General features: G+C 44.8%; 1 protein-coding gene, 1 non-coding gene and 2 pseudogenes across 2 annotated transcripts; 1 reads left to right on the forward strand and 3 right to left on the reverse strand.

Moving 5' to 3' along the window:
- Positions 1-2,303: 2,303 nt before the first annotated feature.
- Positions 2,304-2,376, reverse strand: trnam-cau (transfer RNA methionine (anticodon CAU)). The gene has a single exon. It is a non-coding gene; the product is annotated as a tRNA-Met (tRNA).
- Positions 2,377-6,522: 4,146 nt separating this feature from the next.
- Positions 6,523-13,727, reverse strand: LOC146983578 (uncharacterized). The gene is made up of 4 exons (XM_085785623.1): positions 13,544-13,727; positions 13,212-13,415; positions 9,863-10,145; positions 6,523-6,655 (listed from the first exon to the last, which is right to left on the reverse strand). The coding sequence occupies exons 1-4, from the start codon at positions 13,725-13,727 to the stop codon at positions 6,523-6,525; spliced, it is 804 nt and encodes a 267-aa protein (XP_085641749.1).
- A 269-nt stretch (positions 13,728-13,996) lies between these two features.
- LOC146983579 (uncharacterized) lies at positions 13,997-16,942 on the reverse strand (annotated as a pseudogene).
- Positions 16,943-18,260: 1,318 nt separating this feature from the next.
- LOC146983580 (uncharacterized) lies at positions 18,261-22,352 on the forward strand (annotated as a pseudogene).
- Positions 22,353-22,390: the final 38 nt, after the last annotated feature.

Here is a 22,390-nt window from a genome sequence, read left to right on the forward strand (position 1 = left end):
CATATACTGACAGTAAAACATTTGGGCTGTAGCGTTTCCTCTGGTGAACTGGAGCTGGGACCAAACAAGGACGAGCTGTGAGCTCAGGTGAGGGCCACGAGGTTTCTAATGGCTCTGTAAAACCTCCCATGAGCCCCAGCAGCAGATTATGGGAGGAAGCTGTTGAGGCTGTTCTGTGGTTTTCTTTTGAAGGAGGGGGTTTTTACAGGGGAAGTGAAAATGATCATTTCATGGAAGCAACATTAAAGTGTAAAAAGTGTCTACATTTCAGGGTGTGTTGGACAAAGTCAGACCTTCAGTCTCCAACATGGTGTTTCTGTTCAGTCTTCAAATGTCTTAAATGTCTTCAAATACATACAGTATATACACACACACACACACACACACACACACACACACACACACACACACACACACACACACACACATCTATATAATAATAATAATGTAATTAATTCTATATATTTGTATAATTTACAGGTCGTGCATCGAGCAGAGGTCGACCATGGGGCAGAGGTCATGTGACAGCATACAAACCTACAACAAAGTTCATGCATTTTTAGTTATAATTTTGCCATCAAAAGTCCTTTCTCAGTGTTGTTTTTGTTGTTTTACAGAAGGAAAACACTGTTCAGATGTTTGAGGTGTCACTAAAGCAAAAAATATTAACGTCAAAGTCACTGTTCTGCTTGACATGTTTCCACAAAAAGCTTGTTTTCTCAGTGTTTTGGTCAAAAACTGGTGTTTTTGGTGAAACCAGCCTATGTTCTATTGCTGTTTACTAAAGAACGGAAAAAGGTAGAAACAAACTTTTTTTCCTATTGAAAGAAGAGAGTCTACTCTTTCTCTTGGTAGTTTCAGTGTTTACATGTCAAAATGCTCTAAATCAATCAGTCAATCAATCAATCAATCAATCAATCAATCAATCAATCAATCAATCAATCAATCAATCAATCAATCAATCAAACAAACAAACAAACACATTCGTCCCCAAGGGGAAATTTAAAAGGCATAAAGAGCAGCATTAGGACAGGCAAGACATCAGACAACATAAAAACATTCACAAAGTGCTTCAGTTACAGTAAAGAATTCTAGCAGCTGTCAATTTCAAAAGTGCTCTGTGCATCATGTTAAAGTGCTATGTGCATTCAGTCTGATGGGGCCTGGGCAATGTTGTTGAGACAGGGAGGGGTCAGTGTTCATAAATTGGACTGCTGTGGGAACAAAGGTGGCCCTCCTCCTTTATGTCCTGCGACGTGGACAACGCAGTCTGTGTCCTGATGGGAGCCACTCGAACACAGAATGTAATGTGAGGAATTGTGTAGGATCCTGTGAGCGGTGTGGATTGTTTGCTGATCACAAAAGGCAGACAAAGCTCTAACAGGGTGTCCAATGATTTTAGAGCAGACTTTGGTGATGCTGAGTAAGCGTGGCTGGTCTTGCAGGCTGATGTAGTGAAACCAGGAGATGAATGAGAATGTTAGTACGCTCTCAATGAAGGAGTGGTAGAAGGTCAGGAGAATATCTTTATTCACACCAAACGATCTCAGCTTCCTGAGCAAGTACTGTCTCTGGTGGCACTTCTTGAGGATCTCCTCGGTGTTGGAGGAAAACCTTAGAAGGCCGTCGAAAATTGGCTGTATGGGGCTCTCTGTTCTGAAAATGGCTGGCGGACAATGAGTTAAAGCAGAAGTAAGTGGTCCGGTCGTTTTCGCTAATGCTGCGTTCCAGGCAGGCTTTTGAAATCGTAAATTACAGCTTCAAGTCACAACTTACGACTTTGTAGCGTTTCAGGCAACCCACTCGTGTTTTTCCACTTCACGGTCGGAAAAATACGAGTTTCCTTGAACGCACCATAACAGTCCTCGTCCCTACGTCGCCACATTCACGGCATTCCTTGGCTGCACACACAGCCCTGCATGCCGTTCTCTCTCCTCATTGGATAAAAACTGTAGGATACGATAAATGTTTTCTCTTCGGCTCAGAGCAGAGCAGAGGGACTGAGAGACCCGTGTTTCAGTCCAAACACTCTATGTAAGTGATTGCTGTCGGAAGATATAACTATTTAAGACTTATATTAACACAAATATATCACTTACTTCTGCTTTAACGTCTGTCCAGGTAACAATTAGGAGTGCAAACAAACCTGCAGAAGATGGTGGGCTTTTTCACAATCCCACAGTTGGATAACCAGGAACAAGAAGACTGAACCAGGAACAGGAAGACTGAGAATCTCTCAGAGCCAGCCATTGGGGACACAGTGCAAACCACTACAGAAAAGGTTTGCACATGCAATAAAGCACTGCCCCGTGTGAGGCTCGAACTCACGACCTTCAGATTATGAGACTGACGCGCTGCCTACTGCGCCAACGAGGCCTGGATAGTGAAGTCAATGGATGAGTATAAACAGGAGGAACTCTCAATGTGTGTTAGACAAATACTAATACTATTACTAATTAATTAGTTATCATTATGTATCCATTACTCAGCATTAATTAACACATTAGTTTACCTATTAAAGCTTAATAATGTACTATCTAACGTTAATTAAGGGACCCTTATTGTAAAGTGTTACCAAACATGGAGGACATTTGGCATATTGTGGCTCATCACTGAATACGAAAAATATATGCAGCAGCAAATTGTGTTTATTTTGGAGGCAAATGAACAGGAGAGGAGACGCTGCAGGTTTGTGTACACATAACCTTATAGCCTAGATAACCATTAAACGTTATTTATAACTAAGGAGGCCTCACGCCAGGAGAGGGAACCCAAAAAAGAAAACACAGAAAAAAATATTCTCCGACCCACCCCCCCAAAAAAGAAAAGAAAAACTCAGATAATCATAACAGTCCATTAAAAAGTAATATGCACAGCAACATGAACTGTGACCTTTGCCCACTTTGAGACGTTGCCTTGTATTGCTTGCCTATTTCAGTGAATCAGAGAGGCTGAGAGAAAATGACGGGAGAACGAGACAGAGGAAAGTTTGCATCTAGGAATGAGAAGAAGAAAACAAGGAAGAGGGAAGAAGCTTTCAGGGCCTCTATGAAAGGTTCCTTTGTCAAGTATTTAAAACGTGATGATAAATCGAGTGATTCTGCGGAGACCATTAGCGATTAAGCTAGCACTAGCCATGGTGGAGGAGATAACGTCGTTGTTGCTAGCAGCAGCATGTGCATGTCTGTTGTTGCAAACATTGCGGACTTGGAGGACCAGTACGCCATGGTCAGAATGGGTGTAAATGTACGCACTTTTTCCCATCAGGTTCTGGCTTGATAGAAAAGTGCGTATACGCACAAAACGGTGGAGAAAAGTGCGTACGCACAAAACGGGGGGAAATGGGTGTAAAAAAAAAGGTGTATCCACAATGATGAATGAGGCCCCAGGCATTTAAATATGGATGTCATACCAAAGCCGTTTATGGTGAAATCAATGACCTCCCAAAGCAATGCCCTTTCCTAACAAACTGTCAAGGAACTGACAATAGCTGGCCACAACCGCATGAATAGCAAAACCATCTCAGAGGAATAATAGGAAATCAAGTCTGACGACTGTTGTTTACACATGGTCTCAGGTGAGTCCAACAACTCTTAACGTCTGTCCAGGTAACAATTAGGAGTGCAAACAAACCTGCAGAAGACAGTGGGCTTTCTCACGACCCCACAGTTGGATAAGCACGAACAAGAAGACTGAGAATCTTTCAGAGCCAGCCATTGGGGACACAGACCAAACCACTACAGAAAAGGTATGCACATGCAACAAATCACTGCCCTGTGTGAGGCTCGAACTCACGACCTTCAGATTATGAGACTGACGCACATGGACGTCGGAACTATTTTCTGAGAGGGGGTGCGGGATTTTTGTTGGGAGAGTCGGACGATGTCTGAATCCCCCCCACTCCCTCTCTCACTCACACACACACACAGTGTGCCATCTCTCTTTTACGCACGCATGCACGCACGCAGCCATTGCGCATCACTGAAACAACTGAAGCTACTTGACCACACAGCCAGATGCAGCATACATTCAGACAGGACACAACCCCACGCAGCTTTAAGTGTTATAAACAATGCCACGGCGGGCAAAATGCATTAAAAGAGGCTTAGCGTTACCTTTAGAAGAGTTGTATGCGGTGAGTGTGGCCATTAAAGAACAGCATCTTTCATGGGTTGGACATTTCCGGGTCCAGTCTCTCTCAAAGGCCAGCTGAAGCACCTGGACTTTTCTTTTATGAAGCATTGCACATCTGTGCTCCGAAAACACCCAAAACGGATCTTTTCTGAACCGATGATGTCATATCCCGACCGCTCTATCTGTACCAAGACACACCGCGACGTAGCCTACAGCTTCAGTCTATGGACGTAACTTAACTTAACAACAGCGTCTGACTTACTCGGCCCCTCGGACATTGCAGCTGAATCTCGCCCGTTAAATCATTATCGATCATTTGCACTGACACGACTCCCAGTCAACATTTAATCCACTCATATGTCTGGAGTTTGAATACTGCGGGGAAGCTTTCTGTCTACTTCTTTGTTGTTGGTGTTTATGTGTGGCAGCGCTACAGCGCCACACACGCTCCACACAGGCCTGGAGTACTACAGCGTTTTCTAATGAAATGGTTGGAGTGAAGCGCTACAGCGCAACGGTGACAGAGACCCCGGTCCGACAGCGCAGCGAGGAGAACAGTACGTGAGGAAGATGAAGATGAACTAACGATGAGCTTCGTCGCTTATGTGTAAAAAGAAACTGAGGGATTTAGAAATAAAGGCCGTCGGCCGTATGTCACACTGAGCTGTCAGATGCAGCCTGACTCCATACGCCAGATGCCAGGCTGCTGCATGGAGCCAGGCAGGCTGCATATCACATCAAACACATAGATCTGCATCATATGAGATAAGTGTAAGTCAGACAAATTCAGTTTTTTCAGATTTTATTTTATTTTTTTAAAGCTAATTCTGTGGATATAGGGAGGCTGGTGGAGTGCGGGAGGGGGAGGGGGTGCGGCCGCACCCCCCGCACCCCTAGTTCCGACGTCTATGCTGACGCACTGCCTACTGCGCCAAGGCCGGCGCGCATTGGTCTACGTAAAGGTACCATAAATGTCGGAAAATACATCACGGGACCGCGGTATCGAATCCCGTTTCGGGTCCCGCTTGCTCGCATTATTTGATGTAAAACTGCCATAAATGTCGTAAAAATTACCATATTTGACTACTTTACATTAATATTGTCACACAAACAGCCCAATCCTTGTGAAAATGAACGATAATGTTGTTGTTTCAAGCAGTGATAAACAATGGTAATAAAGGTAATATGAATGTAAAATACAGAAATTTTATTTCTGTATTTTACATTCATACCAACACACAAAGATGTGAGGAAATGTGAAACAGGCTTATAAAATCTATAGTCAATCTAAGGAATGTATGTGACAGTTGATGTTAGTGTATGTGACATATACATATACATTAACACCCTCTACACAAAACCCTCACAGGTCAGAGGAGCAGCCGCAGTAAAAGGCTCATGTCCCTGACCTGCAGAACTGAAAGATTTAAGAGGTCATTTGTTCCTGCTGCAATCGTTTTATATAACACTTGTTAAAATGTTTTTTGTGTTCATCTTTTTTGTCATTGTTGTGTGAGCTACTGGACTAATTTGAATTTCCCTGCTAGGGATGAATAAAGTATTCTCTATTCTATGGTGATTATTGTTACAGTACATAGTGTAAGTTTGTGCAGGTATTAAAAGCTGTAGATTTTGATTTAAGTCAACTAACCAAATAATGATAATAATAATAGAAAGATAATGAAGAAATCAAGTCACAGAAATCGTTTTCATGCTTTTTTTTAATATAGCAAGAAGCACAACAACAATAACACAAGATAAATAATAATAGTAGGCTAAGATTAGCAACCTAAATAATAAGATGAAATATAAATAAATAAAATAGAAGTAATAATAATAGTAAGACAAGCAACCTAAATAACTATAAGATGAAATATAAATAAATTAAATATAATAGTAAGACAAGCAACCTAAATATAAAATTTTAAATATAAAAATAAGATGCATAACAAAGATACAAACAAACAAGTGAGACGCATGGCAGGTTTAGAGGAGACAGGCCGGAGGAGACCCAGTCCTCCGACCTATGGCAGTGTCCTGAACTATAGCAGTGATGGTCAGGCCCAGTCCTGACCCACACTGCCATAGGTCAGAGGACTCATCTGACCTATGGCAGTGTGGGTCAGGACTGGGCCTGAACTAAAGCAGTGATGGTCAGAGGAGGCCTGGCCCAGTCCTGAACTATAGCAGTGATGGTCAGACCCAGTCCTGACCCACACTGCCGTAGGTCAGAGGAGACCCAGTCCTCTGACCTATGGCAGTGTGGGTCAGACCTAGTCCTGATCTATAGCTGTGATGGTCAGAGGAGACCCAGTCCTCCGACCTATGGCAGTGTGGGTCAGACCTAGTCCTGACGTATGGCAGTGTCCTGAACTAAAGCAGTGATGGTCAGGCCCAGTCCTGACCCACACTGCCGTAGGTCAGAGGAGACCCAGTCCTCTGACCTATGGCAGTGTGGGTCAGACGCAGTCCTGAGCTATAGCAGTGATGGTCAGAGGAGGTCCAGTCCTCTGACCTATGGCTACAGTGGACAAGTGGAGGCAAGTCAAAGAAAAAGAAAAAAAGGGAAATGAGCAAAGATAGAATTAAGAACTATACATCAATTTAAAACTACTTTCTGGAACTCTCTCTTGAACAACTTGAACTGAATGAAAGTGCAATATAAACTCCCACTGCATGTAAATAAAATAAACATTTTAAGCTGGAGGGTCGTCATTTCTGGCCCTTTTTCTCCCATAACCCCGCTGCTCCAGCACAGCCCTCCATTCACTGTATGTCTGAGTCTCAGACTTCTCACAGTACCAGTTTCCAAAGTACTGGAGATGTGATGGTGGCTTCCTCTCCTGACTGCACTTGCTGCAAAGGATGACGTCTGTCTTCTTTGTGTACTTTCTGGTCACAGTGCCACTGTGCTCCCTTTCTTCTTTCCTCTTTCTGTACTGCTGAGTGGTGTACGGGACAGATTCCTGCATCTGAATTGATGGTGATGGTGTAGTTGAAGGAAGAGATGAAGGAAAAAAAGTTGAAGGAAGAGAGAGGTTGAAGAACATTCCAGGTGCAGACTGCTACCCTTGGAATGTGCAGGGTCCTGGCACTGGAGGAAGCTGCGCAGAAGGAAAAATGAAGGGGAGAGAGACAGACGGTGCTGGTGCAACGGCTGAAGCTTGTGGACGTCCTTTAAGCTTCGCCTGCCCAGCAGTGTTTGGTGGCAGGATGAACAGGTGAGGCTCAGCTAAAGTGGCTAGGATGCAGAGTTGGTACTTTTTGCATTGCTGCAGGAAGCTTTTCAGGTGCTTGCATGGGTGCTTGTATACCCTGCTGTAAAATGCTTTGCTCCTGTGACCTGTCACGCCTGCTGAACCTGTGAAAACATAAAACCACCAATATTAACATGCTTTTAATAATACACAAGATACACAATAATATTCCAATTTGATAATACCCAAAACACAAGAGAATGAAAATCAATTGCTATTTGATGACTAAGATATAACAGCATGACAAAGCTGTGATCACAGAACAACTCATCAGATTTTTATTATTGCTTTTGTAAAATGGCTGCTTCATTTAGATTTACATGTCATTTACTGAGCCAGCCATCATGTCATGAAAACTGATTACTGCTGGAATGCAAACTGATATGAAATGGAAAGGATATCGAGTATTCTAATGTACTCACCATTGTGTCACTGTTGCAGCATTGACTTCTGGGAGCTGGAGAGTGGTGTCAGTCATAACTTTCGCATTGGTGACGATGCATTCCCGGATGTGCTTATACACACGCGCCACCATCGTAAAACGAGACATCCTCACTCACACCGCACAGCATTGGGGTACAGTGCACAAAGCCTTACAAAGATGGCCTCTACCACTCTGTTACAGTCAGGCCACTGTGCAGGACTGTGAGCCCCAATGAAACACCTGAAAATGACAGAATACATATATCATTATCAATAACATACAAGTGTGTAATCAACGTGTGATCCTTACTCTGTGGTGTTATTGTTCAATTGACCCTTCGCGTAAGCCCCGCCCCCTTGGTTACTGTTGCTACGGCGGGCAAGCTTTCACTCCCAGCCATGCTCCTGGCAGTATTTGGTATCGATTTCAAAGGAAATATCAGCAAATTTCTGGATAAACTGTTCTGAGATAATAGAGAGAAGAAGTCACAAAGATCATTCATAGTTTTCAGTGACGTGACTCGCGCAGGAGGATAAAACATCTGTTCAACGACACGACTGGACAATGTACAGAGCAGCAGTAAGGACCGGTAATTTTACTGTCTATCAACCCACGAAGACTTACGTCATCTCACTGGTCATGAAACGTTGTCAAACTGCAAGTTTTTGGGCGATTGTGAACCACATACAGCTTTCGCTGCTGTTTTGTTTTCTCCCACCGCTGTATCAGTCAGTGAAAGCAGTCCCTGCCTGGAGGATCCCTCGCCTAAAAGCCCAGGTAAACGCGGTAAAAGTCCAGCTGTCATTTCGGAGGTGAACATATGGTTATCCCCATATTTACACTTGCTCAAGTCGAAAAAAAAGTCCGCTCGTATCTGAACATCTCTATATTGCTGCTGCCGCCGCCGCCGCCGCCGCCGCCGTAGTAGCAGCAGCAACAACAACATCTTTCTCTACAAACAAATGTTTTTCGTCCTAGTCTCAAAATGTGTCCACAAAAGCAAACGTAATGACTCACTGCGGAAAGCTTGCCAGGCCTATAGTTACGGTTGCTAACGTAGGATTGGACAATAGCCGTTGGTGGGAGGAGTTGGCGAAGGGTCAATTATCCCTTTTTGTTTGTTCTGTTTTTTGTTTTTCTTATTTGGTCTTCAATGTTTTGTTGTCTGTCTTCTTTTTTAATGAATGTTCCTATTTGTTTAAGTTGTTATTGTGCATCATATGTAATGGACCCCAGGAAGATAAGCTGATAAGATAAGCTTTGAAATATCATCTCTATCTTTAGTATAGTTAATCAGTGTCATTTTCTTTAAAGATGTTTAGACAATCAAGTCGCTGTGTTAACTTAATTTAACATACCTTTTGGTGCTCTCTACACCTGGTGCCACAATCTTTTTAGTGGCCCTGAATCGGCCCTGCTTTAGGGTGGCCTGGTGACGTGGACGGTAAACAGTCTTTTTTTTTGTCATACTCCCCCAACGCCTGCCACAGGGTGACCTGGTCACATTCTTGTCCTGTCAAGGCCAGACGGTGGTCTCTGAGGCCAACCAGAAACTCAGCCAAGTCCTGCACTGCTCCATAGCCCTCAACATTGTTTGGTCCAACCGAATCCTAAAATGAAAGATAGTTTTAGAACTTTTGATAGTAGCAATAATACTATTAATCCCATGAAAGCACAGACTACAAAAATATAAATTTAAAAAAGGAACCTGGCCCTTACATCATGTGAAATGGACGCTTCTGCCATTAACTGGTCCACTGGGGAAAGAAGAAGGTAAATATTAAGTTGAAAGTTGTGTTATTATCTTTATGACGATTACATTTCTATGACAACAAATACCAAAACTATATTAATACTCTAGTAAAACTCACAGCTATGTGCTCCAGGAGGAAGTACGGGAGGGACCGCAGATGGTGATGTCACAGGCCATGGAGGGACAAGCGCAGACAGTGATGTCACAGGTGATGGAGGGACAAGGGCAGACAGTGATGTCACAGGCGATGGAGGGACAATCACAGACCGTGATGGAGGAGGGACAATCACAGACCGTGATGGAGGCACGACCACAGGCGATGGAGGAGGGACGACCACAGACCGTGATGTCACAGGTGATGGAGGAACCACAGATGCTGCAGATTGTGTGGACACAGGAGGTGCTCTTTCTGTGGCAAAGGTCGGGACAGTGATGTCTTGAAAGTCCTCAACCTCCCCACATCCTTCATCCACCTCCACAGCAACATCTGATGTCTCAGACTCCTCTATCGCGGACTTGTAGTCCTGCAGCACTTTCCCTGTTTGGTGGTACAGGTACTCGATGCCCAACAGCTCACCTTTAAAATATAAAAACCATTGAGAAACAATTTGACAACATATCAGGACAATATAGTAAGTGAGTGTTAGAATGTGTTATGTCCTGTTGTTTTAAAGCTCAAAAACATTCACTGAGTTTTTTGAGTGTTTTTTCTGTGGACTCTAACTTAAAGCAGATATCAGTGGAATGTTTTTGTTAATATAAGTCCTAAATAGTCCTATTTTCCGTCAGCAATCACTTACATGAAGTATTTCAGCCTAAACACGAGTCTCTCCGTCACTCTGCTCTGCTGTAACCCGAGGAGAAAATTTTCCTTGTGGGATACAAGTGTTATCCAATGAGGGGAGAGAACGGCATGAAGGGCTGTGTGTGCAGCCAAGGGATGCGCGTGAATGTGGTGACGTAGCACGAGGACCAATTGATGCCTGACAAGGGCGGGGGCTGCTAACTCATGGTGCGTTCAAGGAAACTCGTACTTTGTGTTTTTCCTTCCTGTGAAGTCATACCAGTTCGATCTGGTACGAGTTCACGGGTCGGAAGTTACGAGTGGCCGTTATAGGGAACTTTCACAGACAACAGGACGGTAAAAACACGAGCTACGGGTTACCTGGAACGCTACCAAGTCGTAGTTGTGACTTGAAGCTGTAACTTACGGTTTCAAAAGCCTGCCTTGAACACAGCATTAGCCGAAACGGCCGTGCCGATGATATCTGCTTTAAACTAGAAAAAGCATTTCCAAGAATGGAAATGGTGTGACTGCTGATAGCAACTGAACGCTGTTGCAGAATTAGCAAATAGTGCAAGCAGTGATCACCATACAAATGTTTGACCAAGGTCGGAATTGAACCCACAACCTCATGGTCATTAGACTTCCACTCTGCCTCTAGGCCACAGTGCACACACAGTTATAGAGACTGTTGTCTGTTAATGATCTGCACACTGTCAACATCAAGAAAGCTTGAGAGTCAAGCTTGAATGACTTAGAATGAAAGTTTCTGTGAATTTCAGGCTGAGAGCAGCAGTTTCAACATGAAGCAAGTTATCAGAAGTCAACAGAGGACAACTGGGAAAATAATTCACTATAATTGTTGTTGAGGCAAGATTTGAACCAGCAACCTTCAGGTCTCCAGACCAGCAAGCTAACCACTAGGCTATAGACAGAGACAGTATGTGAGGGGTAAAGAAAACCTTTGATAAGAGGATCACTGGCTTCTGCTTAAAAAAAAAAGTAAGGAATCGAACCCATGACCTCATGATCAATAAACCTTTACTCTGCCACTTCGCCACAGAGAGCACAGACATAAGCATGTTGCCATTGTAATGTGATGATGTGCTGCAAACGGTGGCAGAAGCAATTAATGCATCTCTTAACGAACACCTGTAACCAATTGAGGGTGGTAAAAATATTTAAAATTATTATCTAAGTCTCTTTGCATTTTTGACCAGAATTTTAGCCAGAAGACAAGTGTGGCTACAAAACTGGAGAAAATAATTTGTCTAGAGTTTAATTTGCAGAAAAAGTTAAATATTTGAAAAAGTATAAATAGTTAAAAAGAGAAAAGTAATGCCGATAAAGTTCAAAAAAAGCTGCACGTTTTGATATATGAATTGTTGAAATAGCACAACACCTAACACACTAACCATATGGCCACAGAGAACCTGAGTTACAATGAGCTTTATACTATGAGGAATCAAAGACTGTCCAATGACAGCTGAATAATTGGAATCAAAAGTCAAGCAATGATGTGAAATGACTGAGGCAGGAATCGAACCCATGACCACATGATCACTAAACCTTTACTCTGCCACTCGGCTACAGAGAGCACACTGCTTTCAAGACTGTTGTCATTCATCGTAATGTGATGATGTGCTGCAAACTGGTATGAGTAATCAAGGAGATAACAAACACCTGTAACCAATTGAAGGCGGGGGAGGAGAGCAGAATTCAACATAACATAACAAGAGTTCTTCCCTTGGATTCGAACCAGTGACCTTAGGGTTGGCAAGCAGCCACCCTAACCCCTACACTACAGTGGAGTTGTGAAGAAGAGAGGTTGAGACTTTGATGAATGTGAGATTTTTCAATGATGCTTAAATTAAAAAGAAATGAGTATAGATTAGCCACACCAAGTAAGGAGAGGACTTTTTTGTGACCTGTGACTATTTTTTGGTGAATTAAAATGAATTAAAAAGCACTTAACAGCAAGTTACAAAGTTGAGCTCCTTCTCCTGCTGATGTGAAAAAAATGCATTGGGCTGAATGAGAGCAGAGAGCTCCCTGGCTGCATTTAAAAAATATTTTAAATTATTATCTAAGTCTCTTTGCATTTTTGACCAGAATTTTAGCCAGAAGACAAGTGTGGCTACAAAACTGGAGAAAATAATTTGTCTAGAGTTTAATTTGTGGCCGTGCTGACAGTTTAGCCAGAAAAACTCTAGAATGTTTTTTTGCCTCTATCCACTCTGACACCACTCTTGCTCTGCTCGTTAGACGCAATACACACCCATTATAAAGCTGAAAAAAATCAGAAAAAGTTAAATATTTGAAAAAGTATAAATAGTTAAAAAGAGAAAAGTAATGCCGATAAAGTTCAAAAAAAGCTGCACGTTTTGATATATGAATTGTTGAAATAGCACAAAGTATGAAGGACTAGAAGAAGACCGTAAAAAGGCGGAAGAAAATGGCCAAACAGAAGAACAATAGTGTGACTGCTTCCAGTAGTCACACTAATTACAAAATCCTACTGTTATGTTCTAAGTTGTGTAGTTGTATTGCCTTCTCCCCCTAGTGGCGTTTAAAAGTAGCTAAAGTAGCAGTGAGCCACAACTGCAGCTATTTAGCTTGCATTGTGTTCTTTGTGAATATATTATGATAATTGGTAACAATTTAATAATTAGCAATTATCTCTTGTCATTTCAGTTTTACAATAAATGTTCATGAGAATGAAGACGTCATTAAAGCTCATTCAACTCTGGACAATGTTTGCTATCTGTCAATTTGTGGACGCACACACTGAGGACAGAATAGAATGATTTTTATAAACTTGAATGAAAATGTCAAAAAAATAATATAATAGTCACCTACCAGTGTATTTTCTCGGCCCCACGTAACAGATCATCTTCTCGCCCATAACCTCCTCTGCCAGGGTGTTGACAGCATGGCGGAGAAGATGACTGTACGATTGTGGCTGTTGGACATCGCTGGTTGCTGCAGCAGCCCGGTCATTGTTCCACCTTGCGAGCCCATCCAGAAGGTACGCCTGGAAGAAGGTGTCACTTGCCAGGGTACCTGTAAGGAAAATTAAAATGGGGAGGGGGGGACAATTATTAATTGTTGTTACAATTCAATTATTAATTAAAAATAATCATAGTTCACTATTTTAATGAAGTTAGTAGAAAAAAGATTTGTATATTTACCTGGGATGAACCGGTTCATGTGTAGATGGAAGGACTCCAGCGACGTCGACCCTCTTGCACAGCGGTACGTCGGCAGACGGTGCCCTCCTTTCACAAGAGTGCCCGTCTGCGTGTACAGCTGTACACCTGGAGGATCCTGGATGCAGGCAACGTGCTTCCGCTGTGACTTGAGGATCTCTCTCATCCGGGCCGAGTTGATCAGAGGGACCCCCAGCGTATCACGGCCTGCATCACCATCAAAGGCCTGGATGAGCTCCTCGATCAGAGCCAGTGTCTCCTGGGCCCCACGGGTGGTCCTTCTGCAATGCAGAGCGAGCTCGCTGCGGCTGATGGAGCGCATGACATCAGCCTCAGACGGATGTTTGCGCTCAGCTTCCAGCTCTGCATGCTTGGCCTCCTTCAGCGCCGTCAGGTCGTCCTGGTCCCACATGAAGATCGAGTGGCTGAGGCGACTCATAAAAGGTGGCGTAGAGTTGGTGGGAGTCGGTGGTGCAGCCCACAGCAAACCTTCGCATGAAGTGCCATATGTCCAACCGAATGGCCATCTCTCCCCACTCTTCAAACATTCTCCTCAGGAGAGTGTTCCCACAGCAGTCGCGGTCGACATACAACACCTCAGGAGGAGCCACCCCAGCCACTCTGTATCTTCCGATGAGGCCTTCGATCATCGGCCCAAGACCGAAACCCTCACTGGCAGTGAGCACGGACACGATGACCTGTCCGTACTCGTTCCCCACATTTGTTGCCCAGGTAGCCGTCCCGTAGCTGTGTCCTGCGAGCTTTCGGGCGATCTTCTTGGTCGAATCCATTTTCAGGATCCGACCGTACAGCGATGTGATGTTGGCCTTGATCTCCTCGAGCCTCTGCAGGACATCCTGGGCATACACCTGCATCAGCCACCGGTGTTTTGGGACGACTGGCATTGCAGGTACTGGCTCAAATGTGAGGGGCAGGATCAGGCCTGACCTGACAGCGCTGGCAATCCCCTTGCAGTCAGTGAGGTACTGGACAGTCTTATGCAACCAGACCTCAGTGTGACGCTCCAGCAGCTTCTTCTGGATCTGGCTGCTGCTGTTTCCCAGGCCTAGCTGACGCATTAAACTTGCCACCTCGGTGTCACAGGCAAGTTTAGATGTCAGGATACAAGGGAACTGCACCCTGTGGCCGACGTCAAGCTGGGAGACGACGGCATGGCTCCAGCGGATGACCTTCCTCTTGCAGTTGCGGCAGGCGAGGTACTCTGAAGCGACAAAGTATGTCTTCCCCACACCCACCACCTGCCTGACCTTCTGGTGAAGGCCAGCTGAGGACAGCTGTACTTTGTCGCAGCCCTCGTGCGGACAGGTGAGTTTCACCTGACACAACTTCCTTGGCATCCACAGCAGCAGAGGGTGGCCGAAGTAGTTCTCCAGGGTAGGGGTCCGACAGATCTTCAGCGGCACTGGTGGTGGATGCCACCAAAGTCTGTCCACTCTGCTGAAGTCAAGCTCAGGGTGGCCCTGGGCTGACCACCTGAACAGAGCCTTGGCAATCCACCTCTGGTCCACCTCTGGCAAGATTTTTATCCAGCCGGCTGGAAGACAGACTCGTTGAGCTGGAGAAAAAAAAACAAAAAAACAAGGAAATAAACACATTAATAAACAAATGCAAATTCACTTTACTTGACTCATTTTTTCTTCATCATTCATTTAACTGACTGGCAGCACAGGGAAACACAGGAACATGGGAACAAATAACACAGACAAAGGGAGACACTGAGCTAAATACACAAGGGAGACACAGGTGGTGCAGTCAGCACAGGTGAGACACATTAGGCAATCAAGGGCAGGGGGCACACAGGAAGACAGGACAAGGACTTCAAAATAAAACAGGAACTAAACTAGGTCAAAGACACACACAAGAAAACAAGACAGGAATTCCAAAGTAAAACAGGAAACAACTTAACTCGGGGGGCGGGGGGGGGCCCACATGACAAAATTAAACTTACGTATCAGATGTTCATCCTCTAAACGAGTGCCCACTGCCAGCAGTGTGCTGTCATCCACCTCAGAGGACAGGGGGGCGTGACCGAGGGCGGCTGGAGGTCCAGAGGCTGCTGTGGACAACAGGGGGGCGTGACCGAGGGCGGCTGGAGGTCCAGAGGCTGCTGTGGACGACAGGGGGGCGTGACCGAGGGCGGCTGGAGGTCCAGAGGCTGCTGTGGACGACGGGGGCGTGACCGAGGGCGGCTGGAGGTCCAGAGGCTGCTGTGGACGACAGGGGAGCGTGACCGAGGGCGGCTGGTGCTGCAGACGTGGTGCCGTGGCTGAGGCCGAGGGTGGGAGCACAGCCCAGTGAAGCCGAAGGCCCAGCAGACGTGGTGTCGTAGCCGAGGGTGGGAGCACGGCCCAGTGAAGCTGAAGGCCCAGCAGACAGGGAGGCGTGACCGAGGGTGGGAGCACAGCCCAGTGAAGCCGAAGGCCCAGCAGACGTGGTGTCGTAGCAGAGGGTGGGAGCACGGCCCAGTGAAGCCGAAGGCCCAGCAGACAGAGAGGCATGGCCGAGGGTGGGAGCTCTTAGCCATCCTTTTTTCAAAGCTAAAAACAAAACAGAAAGTAGGACAAACATAGACACTATGAGTTTTGAACAGCAATAAATACAAAAAAAAAATACTAGACATAAAAAATGTGTTATACAAGTAAATGTTTGCTTACAAGGTTTGGCTTTGAGGGGGGAAGTCAGCCTTTGCACAGCCTTGGCCAGGTTCTGCTCCGGTATCCTCCTGGCCAAGAGTGAGCAGAGGGAAGAGGAGGAAGTGTGGTGGGAGGTGGGAGCTGTGTGCTGGGCAGCGGCGGCAGCAGGGTCCTGGGTGGGGGCTGCGTGCTGGGCTGTGTGCTGGGCAGCGGCAGCAGCAGGGTCCTGGGTGGGGGCTGCATGCTGGGCAGCGGGAGCGGCAGTGACGGCAGCAGGGTCCTGGGTGGGTTGGGATGGTTTTTTTGTAACATATTGCTCTTCCTTCATGGCAACGGCAATTCTGCCAGAAGGAAAGAGCTCCATGTACTCTTTAAAATATATTTTACTGTGGGCATGATCAAAGGAGTCTTTGCTCCCTCCAGTGGGGTCCCTGTTCATGGCTGCCACTAGATAGGCAGCATATCCCAGGGCATTTTCCAGAACCCACTTGAATGTTTGCCCCCGAAACACACCAAACTGAATCTCAAAGAGACCCAGCAGGTGTGCTCGGTTTGTTGTATCTCCATTGAGCTTCATCAAGGCATTTTTGGCCTTGACGAGTACGCTCTCTGGAGACAGAGGCTTGACCCAGGGCTTCCCTTTATTAGCCTCCTTCACAGCACAGGCCTCTACAGTGTCAGTGAGGTTGAGGCTGCCGTCTGCCCGCCTCCTGAAGCGAGGTTCCATCTAAATAAAAAAATTAAAATATAAAGAAAACAGAAACAGGTGTTTATAACACAGTTATGAAAGAAGAGATGAACAAAACATTTGATAACACACACAGACACACACACAGCTGTGCATATTATATTGCTATCAGTTATATAATCACCTTGAGTTATACTATGTTCTGTCTATGTATATTTTTTCCAACATCACAGAATCACTCAGAAATGTTTTATTCATTCATTTACATGTAAATATCACTAAAATAAAACAGAATAGAGAAGCCCTCGTCACGGTCGTTAATGTTACTGAGCCACAGGTTATTCATCACAAAACATTATACATACATATACGTCTGCCAATTAATTTTTAATGACAATATTATTTACTTACGTTCACAATGTTGGTCAGAAAAAACCAATGTAGTAGCAGGTTCGTTGTCGGCTCTGACGGACTTTTTTTTCCTTTTTTTTCTCCTCTTCTCCTGGTAACCAGAGGCTTGATGCTGATTGGTCAATTCTTGGTAGAGCCCGCCTCCCATTCTTGGTAGCGATACGAGCGGTGATTGTCCACGACCTTAAAATTCTTGGTAGCGATACGAGCGGTGATTGGCCACGACCGAAAAGTCTTGGTAGATTCTTGGTAGCATACGGCAACGTGATTGGCTGTCACAGCTCGACTCACAGGCGGCAGGGAGCGCCAACGAGGCCTGCATTACAAGGTAAATGGATGAGTACAATCAAGAGGAACTCTCAATGTGTGTTAGACAAAGAACCACAAATTTGATGTGTGGGAATGAAAATTGTAGTGTTAGAATTGCACGGGGAGAGGACGATGAGGAGGATGCTTTTAGCTCAGAGGCAGATGACAGATACGACAAGGGTACCACTGACACTACCAGCAGCGGCACCATTACCGGCCGTTACCAGCACAATTTAAGTGAAAGGTTGAAGTCACACGAGACATCCTCAAATCATCTTGCCAATTCTTGGAAATAGAAAGAGACAGCCAGAAGACAAGAAACAAACAGTGGAAGGAAATGGAGAGAAAGAAGTCATATTGGCAGGGCGTGTTGACATGTGTTGTTACAGCGCTGCAGTACCTGGCGGCACATAATTTGGCATTTTTTTTAACCTTTCTCAACTTTAGTGCCAAACATTGTGAAATCTTCATAGAGTTTGTGGAGTTCACAGACTCAGAGACTCTGAAGATACTCTGATACTGTGCAACCAGGTGGCTCAGCTTGCTGACTTGCATAAACTGGGTGCTCTACCAGTGGGATGCACTGCAGGCATATTTTGCCAGTCATGAAGATGTGGAGAAGCCTGGCAAGGTGAAGATGCTGGCAGAGCATTTAACCAGCAAGAAGACAAAGTTCTTCTTCCTCTTCCTCTCCCAGGTTCTGAAACCACTGGCAGAGTTCAGTGTTATGTTTCAGGTCAGCCAGCCTATCAAAAGATAAACTTAAATAATTATGATAATAAACAATGCTGATATCATCATTTTTCATAACTGATAATCCATCCTGTGTTTCTAGGCTGAAGGAGTGATGGTCCATAGGCTGCACCAGGAGATGACCAGCCTGGTGAGAAGATTCATGGGAAGATTTCTCCCTGCCAGCCTAATTGCTGACGTCCCACTGAAGGACATCAAGGTCAAGGATGCCAGCCTACAGTTGCCAGACGAAGAACTCTTTCTTGGAGCAGTGCTTCAATCAAACGTTGGGAGATTCTGAAAGCACTGTAAAGCCGCTATCCGAGACGAGGTGGGAATATGGGGTCGACAGCATCAAAGCAATCTGTTACAACACAAATGGTAAAATTAATGCTTTGCTAGAGGTGGCGGAGAGCAGTAATGATCCCCAAAGTCAAAAGCGAGGCTTTGTCCCTGGTCAACTACAAACTACAAGACTTGAATTTATTGTTGCCATGGTCATATGGTTTGATATTTTGTTTGCTGTTAACACTGTGAGTAAGACTCTTCAGTCTGAGGATATGCAGCTGGATGTGGCCTTGTCTCAGATTAATGGACTGATTAAATTCATGGAGTCTGGGTTTGCATCTGCAAAAGTAACCGCAACAGAGATTTTTTCAGAAATGCATCTTTATGCAGCACTGGTATTCAGGGAATCCCGTGTGATACGGAAAAGAAGAGATGCTCAAAATATCCCACTAACCCCAGAGCGAATGTTCCAAACAGAGTATGTTTAGGTTATAATGGACAGGACGCTAGTAGCACTAAACTCTAGATTCACACAACTACAACAATCTGACCAGACATTTGGGTTTATTTAAGACCCGTTAAATCTTTGCAAAATACTATGACACTGAAGTGAAAAGGAAATGCGGAGCCCTCTGTGCATGTTTGAGAGATGGATTATCCAAGGACATCAATGCAGAGGACCTACACTCCGAGCTACGTGTTTTGCGTGAAATGGTGCCCGAGGGAGCCAAGACGGCACTGGAAACACTGAACTTCCTTTAAAAGGTTGGTGGAACCTTCCCCAACTGTGAAGCTGCACTAAGAATCCTGCTGACCATCCCCGTCACCGTCACATCAGGGGAGCGCAGTTTCTCCAAGTTAAAGCTGATAAAAAACTACCGACGACTATGTCAGAGGAGTGAGAGAGTGGACTTGCAGTCTTGTCTATAGAGAAGGATGATGTGTCCAAGCTGGATTACAAGGACATCATAGCAGAGTTTGCTGTAAGGAAAGCAAGGAGGAAAGTGATGGTCTGGTTCTATGTGGTGAGTAACATATTTTATTGGTGGGTGACTATTATAATTCTGCTGCATCACTAGGTTTGAAATTCGGAATGATATATCGTGAATCTGGTATTTTTTTACAGATCCCAGGACACCCCTCCCCTGCTGATGATGATGTCCAGTGATCAAACCAACAACAATAAAAGTAAAGGGCGAAACTCGTTGCTTTACTTTTACTTTTAATAATAAATCAGTGTTGAAATGACCACATAGTGTGCGGTGGAACTCCTTCCTTTCTTCATGGACTCAGTTCCTGACACCACCGGCACCAATGTGAGGATCTAATCTGTGCGGTGAAGGGCAATCTCCTCTTTCTCAATTATGGATGACCACACATTCAGGAGGCATCTTAGGGTCAGCCATGCCCAGTTTGACAGGAGCAAGGCCTCAAAGAAGACCATCAGGCTGGAGGTCGTCCTTAACCCTTATGTGGTGTTCGGGGCAAATTGACCCGTTTCAAATTTTTACTAAAAGAAAAAATATACAAGGATACGACTTTTCGACCTGAAAATCCATGGCCTTGGCTTATTTTATGTGAAGGACGTGTGAAAGAAAAAAAAAATATTGACATGATATGCTACAATACCCCTACGCATTTAGGTCCTTCATAGGATGTTCGGGTCAATTTGACCCGGATGAAATACATTGACTGACAGACAGGCAGACACACACACACAAACACACACACACACACTTACATGGACGCAGACACACACAAACACACACACATATACAAACACACACACGCACACACAAACACACAGAGACACACACACACTTACATGGACACAGATACACACAAACACATGGACACACACGCACAGACACACAGAGACACACACACACTTACATGGACACAGACACAGACACACAAACAACCACACACAGAGACACACACACACATGCACAGAGACACACACACACTTACATGGACACAGACACACACACACACAAACGCATGCACAGACACACAGAGACACACACACACACACACACTTACATGGACACAGACACACAAACACACAAACGCACGCACAGACACACAGAGACACACACACACACACACACACACTTACATGGACACAAACACAAACACACACACACGCATGCACACACAGAGACACACACACGCAAACACTAACATGGACACAGACACAAACACACACACACACGCACACACACAGACACACACACACTTACATGGACACAGACACACAAACACGCGCACACAGAGACACACACATGGACACAGACACACACAAACTTACATGGACATAGACACACACAGACACACAAACACACGCACACACAGAGACACACACACACACACACTTACATGGACACAGACACACACACTTACATAGACACAGACACACACACTTACATAGACACAGACACACAAACACGCACACACAGAGACACACACATGGACACAGACACACACGCACAGACACAGACACACACAAACTTACATGGACACAGACACACACAGACACACAAACACACGCACACACAGAAACACACACATGGACACAGACACATACACACACAAGACACACACAAACTTACATGGACACAGACACACAAACACACGCACACACAGAGACACACACACACTTACTGTATATGGACACAGACACACAAACACGCACACACATGGACACACACACGCACAGACACAGAGACACACAAACTTACGTGGACACAGACACACACAAACACCCCAAGGCTTTACTATAGTGGATTTTCTACATACATTATAACTTTATCACAAAAAACGAATGACACTTCCATTGTTAAATGTGATCTAGCAGAGATTAATTGCAAACATGATTCATGTATGTTATCTATATTGTTTGGAACTGAGATAAAGAAAATATATGTTGGAGTTTTTTTATGTAAATATTTAGTTCTATATTTCTTTTAAAACCAACAATAATGTTCCGGGTCAATTTGACCCGAACAGTTCCAAAGGGTCCAAAATGTGAACATAACACAAGGGTTAAGTTCCAACCATCAAAAAAGTTCTGATGCTTCTCTGGTACCTTGCAAATCAAAACTCTTCATGAAATGTTAGACAAATTTGATATCTCCCAAGGAGCAGCCCACAACACCATCCTGGAAGTCTTGAGCTTTGTGTGCAAACTGGCACCATCTTACATAATCTGGCCTTCAGACTGCCATGCAGAAGATGGCAATAAGTGCTGCCTTTGAAAGAGTCTGCAGCATCAGCAGCAGCAATCGTTGGTGCGATTACTACATAAACCGGAAGTCATGTTTCTCTGTCCTGCTTCAGGGCATTGTAGATGACAAAGGAAGACTCACTGATATTTCACTGCACCACCAGGGAGAGTTCATGACGCACAGATGCTCAAGACCTCTGCGTTTTACACCAACTGGCAGGAGAAAATGAGAACTTTAAGCTATTAGGGGATAGCGCTTATATCAGCCAGGCCTTCCCTTTTATCACAACCCCCAAAAGAGACAGTGGTGTCCTGACAGATGCTGACCTGCAGCAGAATGCCTGTGTGAGCCGTGGAAGGGTCATCGTCGAGAATGCCTTTAGGCGCATTAAATGCAGGTGGATGCGGGGTGTCCAAAACACCAGAATTGATGTGGTGGTGAATATGATTGTGGCAGCATGCCCACTACATAACATGTTTTGATGTTGTTGTGATGTCAAGTCTGAAAATCCGAGCTCTGA

This window comes from Trachurus japonicus, chromosome 8 (assembly GCF_045865225.1).
Source record: "Trachurus japonicus isolate A0001 chromosome 8, Traja_1.0".
NCBI classification, from domain to species: domain Eukaryota; kingdom Metazoa; phylum Chordata; class Actinopteri; order Carangiformes; family Carangidae; genus Trachurus; species Trachurus japonicus.